Source organism: Gossypium arboreum, chromosome 6 (assembly GCF_025698485.1).
Source record: "Gossypium arboreum isolate Shixiya-1 chromosome 6, ASM2569848v2, whole genome shotgun sequence".
NCBI classification, from domain to species: Eukaryota; Viridiplantae; Streptophyta; class Magnoliopsida; order Malvales; family Malvaceae; genus Gossypium; species Gossypium arboreum.
In genome coordinates, this window is record NC_069075.1 from 117974370 (window position 1) to 117987444 (window position 13075).

The window sequence follows — 13075 nt, forward strand, 5'->3', positions numbered from 1 at the left end:
AACACATTATGAATCTGATCCAACTCGGGAGGTAGCTTCAATTGATAAGCAACTGGTCTCACTCACTTCAAAATATGATAAGGCCCAATAAACCTAGGGCCCAACTTGCCCTTACAATGAAACCTCAGTACCTTCTTCCATGGCGAGACCTTAAGAAATACAAAGTCCCCCATGGAATACTCAATCTCTCAATACTTTAGATCTGCATAGGATTTTTGTCTGTCAGATGCCGTTTTCAGACGATCCTGAATCAGTCTAACCTTATCCTCAGTCTCCGATACTAACTCAGGACCCAGAACATGTCGCTCGCCTAACTCAGTCCAACATAAAAGAGTGCGACACTTACGACCATACAGTGCTTTGTAAGGTGCCATCTAGATGCTAGATTGGAAACTGTTATTATAGGCGAACTCCGCTAGCGATAGATAATCGTCTCAACTACCGCAAAAATCAATAGCATAGCTCCTGAATCATAGCCTTAAGCTCTACAAGCTCCTTCGGTGCCATTCGATAGGGAGCGGTAGACACCGGAGCTGTACCTGGAAGTAGCTCAATCCCAAATTCCAACTCGCAATTCCGAGGTAACCCCGGTAGCTCCTCCGAAAAGACGTCTAAAAAATCATTTACCGTTCTGATATCCTTAATTGTAGAATCCCCAGAATCCGAAACACTTCCGTAGACCACGAATGCCTCACATCCCTTATGAACCATCTTCTCTGCCACCAGTGCAGAGATCATATTAGATAAGTAATTTTGGCGTTCTCTAATCATGACTCCCTCCTTATCCTCCTCAATCTTTAGTACGACCCTCTTAGTTACACAGTCCAAGCTAACACGATGCTTAACCAACCAGTCTATCCCCAGAATTAGGTCGAACTCCCTAAATAGAAGCTCTATCAAATCAGCCATGAAAATTGCCCCATGTACCTCTAAAGGAACGTCCTTACACAGTTTGCTAACTCTAGCAGATTGCCCTAACGGATTCAGTACCGTAACCTCACTCGTAATGCTCTCAACAGAAATCTCCAAGTTTCTAGATATGTTACTAGCTATGTATGAGTGAGTAGACCTTATGTCTATTAAGGCAATGTATGGTACATCAAGAATAAAGAACGTACCCGTGATGACGTCTAAAGCATCTCTATCCTTTCACCGATGAGCAACATAAACTAGGGCCGACTGTCTCACCTCAGCCTATCTAGTACCTCTGTCCGGTGCTTTCTGCCCACGACCCATACCATTACCACCTCTGGCCTTTCCACGGACCCTTAGTGGCTACTACACTAGCCTCTGTGGCTGTGCCGTACCAGTATCCGAAGCTTGCATCTGATCGGCTAATAGCGGACACTCCTTAATACGGTGCTTCAATGACCCACACCGCAAGCATGCCCCAGTCCTTCTCCAACACTCGCCCTGATGGCGTCTACCACAATCAGTACATGGTTGTAGTCCAGTAACAGTAACAAGGGGCCCAGTTCTAACTGGCCCATCAGCTCTGGCCTTTTTCTTAGGCAGCTGTGCAGAACTTGAGGGCTCCAAATCCCTCTTGTTCTTACCCCTCTCATGGTCACAGTCCTAGCGCTTAGCGCGCTTAACCTCTTCGACGATCTTCGCCTTCTCCACTAGTGCAGAAAAATCACACTCCCTCTACGGAGCTATCAGGACTTTTAAATTATCTCTAAGCCTATCCTCAAAACAAATACATTGCTCATATTCAGAGGTGACCAAACTTCGAGCATAGCGGCTCAGTCATAAGAACTCGGTGTAATGGCTTAAATTCAAGGTTATCAAAATAGTGGTTTCGTAACCACAAATCCGATTTAAAGAGAAATTTATTTTAATATTTTTGCATGAATCTATCTTGAAAATATATTGAATTGGATTAGTTGATGTGGATTAGTCTCGGTTTAAAATTGCATGGAAGGTTAGATATCTATAAAGGGGTTATATTGAATTAAAAAAAACAAAATTAATTCGTAAACTCTGGTAATGCCTCCTACCCTATTCCAGTAATGAATATGGGTAGGGGGTGTTACACTCGGCCTCATACTCGACCATTGATCGATCTCTCTGAGTCAAATTCAGGAATTCCCTCCTACGGTTATCCACGTAGCTCGCCCCTATATATTTCCCCTAGAAAGTGGTCTTAAAGAACTTCCTGGTCAGACATTCGGGCTGAGTGCCCTCCTTAACAGTGAACCACCATTGATAAGCCTCATCCCTCAACAGTGAGACTGCACCCTTTAATTTCTGCTCTAGGGTGCAGTCTAAGTCATCCATGATCCTCTCCGTGGCCTCAATCTAGTACTCGGCCATATTAGGGGGCAACTCCAATAACACCCCTGGAGAAATTAGCTCTATTGGACTGGAGTCATTCTGTAACCGACCCTCGGCCCCCAGATTCAGTATTGGGCCCAGCCACCCTCTCCAAAATCCTTAGCATAGCCTGGGACAAAGCGTCGTCCCCAGCCATACGATCTTGAGACCCAGTCTCAGTAGCAGGTGACACTGTCGTCTCACTCGTATCCAAATTCGGTATGCTACCCAATTAAGAGGACTCAACTCGAGCTCCTCTACGGCCTCTACCTCGGCCTCTAGTACCCTGCCCGAGGATACCTCGTTCACTCATTGTCTAACCATGTTTACCTGTATTAAAAGTTTTATGAATCAGTTATAGTTCCAGTGTTTATTAACAAATATTTTATGTAAAACAGTATTGGTTATTCAGAGTTCATTTCGTAAATCACAGTCTCACTACAATTTTCAGTTTCTCTACAATTTTTAGTATACACTAACTAGAGTGTTTTCAGTACAGTTTACTACCTATAGTAGTTTCAGAATATATTATCCATAATAGTTTCAGTTTAAAATAAATCACAGTTCAGAATACTTACACGATCGGAGCTGGAGACTCGATGTACCACTTACTCAGTAAAAATATTTCAAATCATTTAGAAATCAATCAAATTTTTGAAAGCCCATTTTTAATAAAAACCCATAATCTACAGTCGAGTTTTGCAACCTGGCTCTGATACCACTAAATGTAACACTCCAAACTCGACCTAGATGTTATGGTCATATCTGGTAATGTCACACAGTAGTGTTCTTGAAACCTCGTTGTTACAATGAAAACATTCCATGTCATTATCTTTAGTAAACATTTGTTAGAACTTAGGAATTCGTCTTTATTCATTTAAAACATTTGTTCTGAAACATCCCTCGTTGTGGAAGCTTTAATAAAACAGTCTAAGTGATCATGCATTTAGAAAATACTTTAACTTTTTAAAAACCAAATTTCCTACGACCAGCAGGTATAAATCTATAAAGTAAAATAAATAAATAAATAAAAACCCAAAATTAAAACCAAAGTCTCAGAGGGTCCTTAAATTAAAACCCAAATAACCAATAATAATCAAATTATAAATCATAAATTGAAAACCATGAAGTCCAAAAAATTACTGTGGTCACCACTAAGTCCTCCGTCGCACTGATCCGTCTAAGTCTAGGGATTACCTGAGCACATTAAAGAAAAATGGTGAGTTTACGTAAACTAAGTGTGTAATCTCGCAGAAACAAACAAACAATTAGTATTCACAGTGCACAGTTGAATAGTCTTGGGCCTAAGCCCTTTTCAGAATCAGTGACAGTTTGGGCCTTAGCTCGTCTCAGTACAGTGTCAAAAATGCAATAGGGCCTTAGCCCATCATAGTATTAGTAGCAATAATAATTATGCAGTAGCAAAATCTTACCCATCCACCCTCTACACACCATCTCCGTCCAACCCTACACTCCATATGAGGATATAATCAACCCACCCATCCCTACACTCCAAGTAGTACCAAATGCGGCACAAAACAGTAGTTTGCAGCTAAGCTGCCAGTAAATTAGGCTTAAAGCCTTTCAGTACACTTCCTCCAACCCAATGCAATGCAACATACAATGGATGATATGCTATTATGCAATTTCAATACAGATATTTAGTTCAGATATTAACATGCTCAGTACAGATATCATTCAGTCAATTTCACACATTTAGGGGTCTAAGTAGCACTTATCGACCTTACAGTAGGTTCACAGTCGACTTGGGTGACCCGTGCAACCTTAGAAACATTTTGATAGAAATGGGCTCACACGCCCATGTCATCTACCCGTGTGGGCCCCCACACCTGTGTGGCCCACTTGGCCCAAATTAGCCTTTGCTGTGTGATCTATTTTTAATGTAACCGATGCTAGCTAAATATTCATATATGTTTTCACTATTTACTTATATGTTCATTCAAAGTTGTCTACTTGAGTCATTATCACTAAATTATTTATATCTTGAGCTACAGAATTCAAAATTAAGATTTGCTTGATGTTTTTGAAACTAGACTCAAATACCTTTCTACCATAAAATTTTTAGAATTTATAGTTTATCAAATAGGTACAGTAAAATCTTCAAATTTATCTCTATTCTACTATTTGACAGCTTCAACTTTTCCTTACTAAAAGTTATTTATCTCGTAGTATGGAATTTGGATGATGTTCCTGTTTGTTTCTATTGAAAATAGACTCATTAAGGATTTAAACATATAAATTTAAGCCCCTAATTAATTTTTTCATAATTTTTGATGATTTTCCAAAGTCGGAACAGGGGAACCAGAAATCATTCTGACCTTGTCTCAAAAAATTTATTATATCTCATAATTTACAATTCCATTGCTTACATTGTTTCTTCAATGAAAAATTAAACCTAATAAAATTTTACCTCTAACTCAATTTCCACTATTTTTGATAATTTTCAAATTTAGACTACTGCTGCTGTTCAAAACTAATTTAGTACAAAATGTTGATTTCCAAGTTTGTAACACCCTTATTTCTTTTCTCTACAATTTTTTTCACATCATTTTCTCTTATTTCTCGACAGCAAGCAATTTCGGCTTTTCGCCGAATCCCATTTTCTGCGTTTCAGGTACAGACTTGGTATCGTTTTTGTTGTGTAAGCACTCTTAAGCCTCCAGAACCTAAAAATCGACCAACATATCTCTAGTTTAATCACTTAATTCATTTTTAATCAACCAATTTCAGAAGGAACTCGACTAAAAACCTAACAACACCCTTACCTTGCTTGAGTAACCACGACTTCGCACAATCATAGCGTCGATTCAAAACCACCAGCCCCTTTATTAACTCCTAAACACCAAAAAGGAATCCCGCTTTTAGAGATTAACCAAGAACGATTAACAATAGACAAAACCGTTACTTACAAAACACGAGCAACCAACGATGAACAACCGAATCGATTGGAAAAAAAAATGAAACGGAAGGGGAAAAATGATGAAAATTTCAGCAGTAACTAGGGGAAAGAATAGGCAGAGGAGAGAAAAAAAGAAGAAGAAGAAGAAGAAGAAAACGTCAGAAAAAGTTTGGGGAATTGGAGAGAAAATCAAAACTCTATTTTTTTTTGCAACAAAAAGATAATCAGATTATTTTCTGATAACCTCTCCCCAATTATCTCCTAAAATCACTCCCTATTAACCCACTAAAACACAACTACTCAGAATTTTATCCCAACACAACTCTTAGCCAAAATTGGAGTAAAAATATTGTCTCCACGCCATCACAGTGAATTGAACACAGGACATCTAACACTCCACTTAACCACCAAACCAACGGATCCATTCTGATATAAACTTAGCAACAATTAAACTTAAGCCCATTTATAAAAATACCAAAATTTTAAGTAAGGCTTGATCTTGGGACCTCACACACACACCCAGAGCACTTAACCACTGAAGCAGATACTCAATTGTGTGTCACACATACATGAAATCAAGAATTAAAATTTCGGGGCATTACAAATCCATCTCGCTCAAAGCATAAGTGTAACACGCTCACCTTGTCTCTATTACCAGATTAGGGTTACAAGATGCTACAATAAATAACATAACAGAATCATGCTATTTCAATTCAAAACTTATTTAAACATTATTTAAACATCAAACATTAAGTTAAACATGTTATACATATAAGATTGAGCTTAAATTGAGCTTATGAAAGCTCTAAAAACATTTCAGAACTAAACATAGACTAATTTTAAATTTTTCAAAAAAGTGTCAAAACTGCAAAATAGGGGTCACACGGTCGTGTGATAGGCTGAGGCCGTATGGTGCTAAACCACATAGCCATGTACTCCAACCGTGTACAAGGCTAATGTCGTGTAATACAAGGTTACACGGCCATGTAACATATTGTGGTCATGTGGACCTAATTGTAAAAATTTTCAAACATTCACACAGTCATGTGAGAGATTGAAACCATGTCAATAATCTTGCATCTAAACCTGTCAAGTCAAATCATTATACTAAACAACCTAAAGTGCCTAACCAATATGCCATTTTAGGCACCATTTCAAACAATTCATGAATCCTTACTAAAACTTCCAATAGTTACAATACCATTATGATCTAATTACAAAGCTTAACCATATCTACAAGGAAACATAATACCATTGTGCATTTTATCATAAATACCTTCCAAACATTACCTTATTAACAAACCTAAAACATGCCTTAATACATACATATATTGACCATATATGTCTCAAACAAATAATTAACCTTATAACATATAAAATCCATCCAAGCCTTAACTACCCTACATACATTCATGATTCAAAACATCTCATATATCTAATAAGTAACCATTCATCAAAACAATACCATATCATAATCCTTCATGCTTCAGGAACAAACATACATCCATAAGACATATCTAAGTCATTCATTCCATCAAACATGCCAAATAGCCTTTAAGAACAAATTACATGTAGACCATTTAATCACATTACCACATCAATCACATATTCCCAAGTTAACCTATATACATGCCACAAAACCAAAATAAATGAGCCAAAATCTACCAAGACTAAAGCTTGATAGTAGAAGCCTTGAAGTTGATCCAACTGCCTTGTTCTGCAAAATGTCAACTACAGAAAATAGGAAATGAAAGATAGTAAGCTTATATAGCTTAGTAAGTTCATAGATACTTAAATGAAACTCTTACCTCAGTTTACAGTTAAGTAAACAGTTATAACTAATTTAATACGATTTCTTGACAAGACATTTACAACAGCAATGTGAGCATTTCATGTGACAATTGTATAATCTTACAATCATTCAGTACAACATAATTTTGTATCATTCAATAAGAAAAAATTCAACATATGAAACATATTAACCAATTGATCGTATAGATTCATATTCTCAATCAAATACAATTTCTTTTAACATATAGCCTTGTCACCATATATCACATTTATACATCAAGCGTTTCATTTATATAAACTAAAAATTTTCTATTCATTTTGATATCATTTCCAACCAACTTTTAAACATACACTCATCTTTCATTCAAATTTACCAGTTAACATTTCAATAATCGTACTAACATATCATTTCTAAGCAAATCATGAAATCAATCAATATAATTTTCGTTTAACAGTGGCCTGATGAACTCTAGCAAAATAATTTGGATACTCGGGTAACTACACCATACTAGGGAGCATCTTAATGCTATACAAAGGCATCAAAGTGCAAACCCATACAAGCACATGTTCTAACCCTATTGGCATGCCAATCGTATCCTAATTGTTTACTACATTTAAACGAGCATTTAATAGAATTCACAATATTCATAAATTAGAAGTACTTTCATAATATCCATACACATGTTGTGAACAAGTTATGTCCATTCTGAAATCATATAAATCATGTTTCACAATCATTCATCAGTTTCTAAATAGTACTTTCTCACTGTGCACTTCACTATAAACAATTTATAACTTCAATCTAATATCAAAGATTCATTCACAATTCAATTAAAACCAATTCATAATAGCACAAGTTATATATATATTCATCTATACTAAGAACTTACCTAATACAACCTGTAACATCCCGAAATATAGGGTTAAAATTTTTGAGGTTTGTGGTTAAGGTCAGTGAGTGGGTTGAACATTTGGGTTCAACTTCGCATTTTAATGTCAGAATGGCCTGCTGGTCTGGTGGTTAGTTGTGTTCTAGTGTGTCTTTGGGTTTCGAGTTCGAATCCCTGTGAGTGTTTTGATATTTATCTATTTTTATGTTTTTAAAAAGGAAGTTAACTTTTAAATAGAAAATAAGTTTACGTTCTTTTGTTTTGCTTTTTATTTTTATTCCTCCCCGTCGTATCTTTTTGTTCTTTTCAAAGTCCAATTTCATTTCTTTTAATTTCTTGTTTCTTCCATTTTACACACGTTACGTGTTGTCTGTTAAGACTAATCATCCTTGTGTGTTTCGTTTTACTGTAGGCGAAGCAGGTAAGTTTTGTTCATGAGAGTTACGATAGAATTGTTGTCTCTATTATTTGTTAATTGGAGTTCTTATAGTTTAAGTTATGAGTGAATTGAGGTTTCTGAACAGTTAGTGAGGGCGAATCGATTGATCTTTGCTGCTTGGTATCGCGTTCTAAGGTGTGTGTTTTGAAACGGTTTAACTTCGGTACCGAATTGCGGTAAAATTTGATAATGTCTTGTATGTTTATGAGATTGGTTACTTGAAGTACCATATTATTTTTGAAGTGCATGAAATTCTATATGTTTTGGCATAATTCTGGGCTACCAAGGGTTAGGGATTATTTCAGCATCAAAAGCATGAATTTTGAGTTGTTTCGATGTAGTTTCATGACCACACGGGTGGCCACACAAGCATGTCCCCACATGGGTGACTCACACAGCCATGTAAAATTAGGAATTAGGGTTTTGGGGAAAATTTTGGTGCCACGTGGCCTGGCCACATGGGCATGTGTCCCATACGGACGTGTAAGATCTCCACACGGTTGTGTGATGAATAAGAATGAGTTTATGTGAATTTATGGGCTTTAATTTTATTGATCGTTTATGTGATGAATAAGAATGAGTTTATTATTGTTGTCGTAATTAAATATTAAAATACAAGTGTAATCAAATCTAAATATGTTCAACTAGAATTGTTAATGTTTATTTCTGTATTATGTCTACGTAATTTGTGCATTGTTGCATAGCATGAAAATTTTGGGATTTGGTTATGAAGAGAAGGAAAACAAACTTAGCAGTTTAACTACAATACTTTTGTATAGCGATTTGCAGCGCTATCCTACACGTATATTAGCTCAGCTGTATATAGTTACTCAAGTGGCATAGTTCCACGTTATGGTGTGTTGGGTGGATGAACCTATTATGGTCCTACGCAATGTGTATGGTAGATGGGCCTACCATAGCCCTTATATGGTGTGTTGGATGAACGAAGTGGTGTTTGGTTGGTGGAATGAGATTTTGAATTGTGCATCTGTTCGCATCTGAATATACGTTTGTTTGTCAGAACATTCTGTCTGTTTGTGTGAACTTCTGGTTCTTGACAATATAGTTAATGCCATGTAATATGATCTGATTATTACGTATGCCTGGCAAATCATTTCTGTGGTGATATTATATTTGACACACTGAATGAAACCTTTGTAAGTGATATTTTTATGCACATGCTTGTCATAAGTATTTAATTTTGTCACTCTGTCTATTTTCGTATGTTCATGTTTTGGACTCGCGTAGCTCATCTCTGTAGTGTCTTTCCTTTCAGGTACTTTCCGTGTTTTGGAGCTGGGCTCAGCATGTAACACCCCGAAATAGGGCCTAATCAGAATAGTGGTTTCGGGACCCTAAATCTGACTAAATTTTATTATATTTTTGTGGTTTACAATTTCAAGGAATGATTTCATGAAAATATCGTTCAAAAATTTTGACGTTTGGGCACTCAATTTGGTCAAAAGGACTAAATTGTAAAAAGTGCAAAAGTTGAGTTCTACATGCTAGAGGTGCCCAATTGATATGAAATTTTATATTGGAGGCCCTTGTATGGTAATTAGACCATTGGTTAATTTTTTGGACAAAAATAGATATGAAATGGGTGAAATAGAATATTTTTAAGTTAGGGGCATTTTGGTCTTTTAGTAATTGAAATAATAAAAAGGGAAAATAAGCCAAAATTCATGCCGATCTTCTTCATCTAGCAAAAAATACCATGGAAGCCATGGCTAAGTTTTGGTTCAAACTTCCAATCTCATTTGTAAGTGATCCCAAGCCCCGTTTTTAATGTTCTTTACATTTTTGAAATCCTGGTAACCCGATTTACCTATTTCTACAATTATTTTGGGCTAGGGTTTATGTTTAAAAATTTACCCATGAGTGACATGCTGGTATTTTGAGGTTTAATGGTAGATTATGCATGTTATGGTCAGAGGAACAACTTTTACTAAGTAATTTTCGATGAAAACGTCCGAAAGGACTGTTTTGCAAAAGTTATAAAATTGGTCATAAAAGGGTGGTTTAGTGGAAATTGGGGGCTGCTATAGTTATGAAAATGATTCGGGTAGGCTTAAAATGTAAGGAAATTGAATAAAAATCATTTTATGAGCCTAGGGGTCAAAGTGTAAATAAGTGAAAGTTTAAGGGTCAAAATGCAAACTTGTAAAATTATGATTTATGGACCCATTTGAATAATGTGAGTAATAAATAAGCTATATGTGTAATGTTAGATCAAGAAAATAAGATTCAGGCTTAGAACGAGGTTGAACGAGATTAAGGACTAATTCGAAATAATTAGCTGTACTCGGAATCGATGTAAGTTCGTGTGTCAATAATAATGCAATGCTTGTTTAAAATAAAAATCCCTTATTGTCATTGTATGAATGGCATGAGTGAATACATTGAAAGGTGATGGAATGAGTTCATGATGTGAAAATATGATATGAAACAATGATGCATGAAATTCAAGAAAATAATAATACATGATTAGTAAGTACATAATTAATGTGACATTGTATGATATCTCCAATTCCTTGATATAATGTGAAATGTAAATATTTCATTTCTACCATGTATTATGTGTCTTAATGTTTCATGTATTATATGTTAATTTTTACCATGAAAACATGAATGATATTATGAGACATGGATATAAATGGATGGAAAGGGGATTAAATACCCTATTTGAATAAAAAGGATACTTGATAGATTCTTTTAAAAATAAATTGACGACAAAAAGGATCTAGCCCGGACAGGTGATCCAATCCTTATATCCTCCCAAAGAATATGTGTAAACAGATTTAGCCCGGATACTTTGATTATGATGTGAATTTAGCCTGGACTGGTAATTCAGAGCCGAGCTCATTAGAGCATATGTCGTTACAAGGGATTTAACCTGGACTGATAATCCCACTGTAAGAAAGGAGGTTAACGGGAGTGTGCTCTTTAGGAAGGGAAAATACGAATTGACGGACATGAACTTGTAAAGTGATCTAGCCTCCCAAAGAATATGTGTGCTAGAATGGATTTAGCCCGGACGGATAATCTGATTTGGGTCTGAATTTATCCTGGACTTGTAATTCAGATCCGAACTCATAAGGGTAGTTGTCGTTTCAAGGTATTTAACTTAAACTGGTAATCCCGACGACATTCTATGAGTTTATATTACGGAGGATTTAGCCTGAACTGGTAATCCCACCGTAGGAACAAGGTTCGCGGGAGCGCGTACTTGAAATGATCACTTGTAAGAATTGATGGTGAATGGCATATCCATCGAGATTCTAAGAAATTCAACGAGTTTGATATGAAAAATGAAATAAAGAGTCCTTGCCATGATACATCATTTATATTATATGATACTATTATGATGCATATGAATTGTCATGTTTGGACGAGTGTTGTGCTAAATGATAGCACAGATACGTACTCGAAACCCAAGAACATATGTTTGACATGTGAAATGAAATGGACTTGTGATAAGAATGTAATGAATGAGTGATTCATATGTGAATAATTTTTATCGCAATCTTATGTTGATTATCATTTTGCTGCACTAAAATAGTGTAGCACCCCAAACCCGGCCCAGAAGTTATGGCCGGATCCGGCATGCCACATCAAAAACGTAAAAAAAAAAATTTCATTCTAAGTCCAGAAAATCGTACTTGATGTTCAAAAGATTAATTCATTAAGGGTTAAAGTGAATGGAAGTCATGCACGGTAGGAAACCGGAAAGAGGAGGTGAGTCCATCGGACCGCTAATACCAAACTCCTTCGGATCCAATCCTAGACATGCAAACCACCATTGCCATACCTTAACGTCATGTATATTTCTAGGAAACCGATTTGATTAAGTCCTTTTTAGGAAAAGTGATTAACTTTGGAAAATATCTTCATTGCGGAAGCTTTGCTTGTTTTTGTGTTATTTTGAAAACAATTACTGTTTTTGAAAACGCGTCTTAAAGCTATCCAATTTCAACAGTCAAATATAAATATTACCTATCTTAATAAAACATATAAAACCATCAAAAATAAATAAGCGGCCTTATTACATTTAAAAGCCCAAAACCTCAAACGTAATTAAAAGATGTCCGATTCACCGAAGAAAATCAAACTTTCGAGCGGTGTGTACATCGAATTCTCTCACGACTCCAAGCCCACTATGGTTGGGGATTTCTGCGTGGATGAAAATAAAAGGGTGAGTTTGGGAAAACTCAGTGTAAGGAAAACCCATTCAAAGCCCAAGTCACTCAAGCCTATTGGGCCTAAGCCCATTCAGTAATGAGTGGTCTGGGCGAGCCCTTTTCAGACATTACAAACCGGGCCTTAGCCCTTATTCAGATAATAATGATGGCCCATAGGCCCATTTCAAAATACATGCAACATCAATAACATATGCAAGCCCATTTGGGGAGACTACTCAACCCACCAACCACTACACTCCACCCGTACCAGCCATACACTCCATGTGGGATAGCTCAACCCACCCACTTAACACTCCACAGATTGCAAAGATTCTTTGCTCATTATCGATAAATTGAGGCAAAGCCTCCAAGACGTGGACAAGCCACTTTCAGTACTTCCTCCGTCAATATCCCAATCCCATGCATCGATAATAACAACATGGCATGCAATAAATAACAACGATCAAACATGCATTTAAGTCAATTTAACCCTAGGGGTATTTCGGTAATTAATCTCCTAGGGGTAAAACTGTAAATT

At 36.4% G+C, this 13075-nt stretch overlaps 1 protein-coding gene across 1 annotated transcript; it reads right to left on the reverse strand.

Annotated features, from left to right (window-relative positions):
- Window positions 1-450: 450 nt before the first annotated feature.
- Window positions 451-1565, reverse strand: LOC128293824 (uncharacterized). The gene is made up of 3 exons (XM_053029369.1): window positions 1557-1565; window positions 1308-1515; window positions 451-1076 (listed from the first exon to the last, which is right to left on the reverse strand). Exons 1-3 carry the CDS (start codon window positions 1563-1565, stop codon window positions 451-453), a joined length of 843 nt encoding a protein of 280 aa, XP_052885329.1.
- Window positions 1566-13075: the final 11510 nt, after the last annotated feature.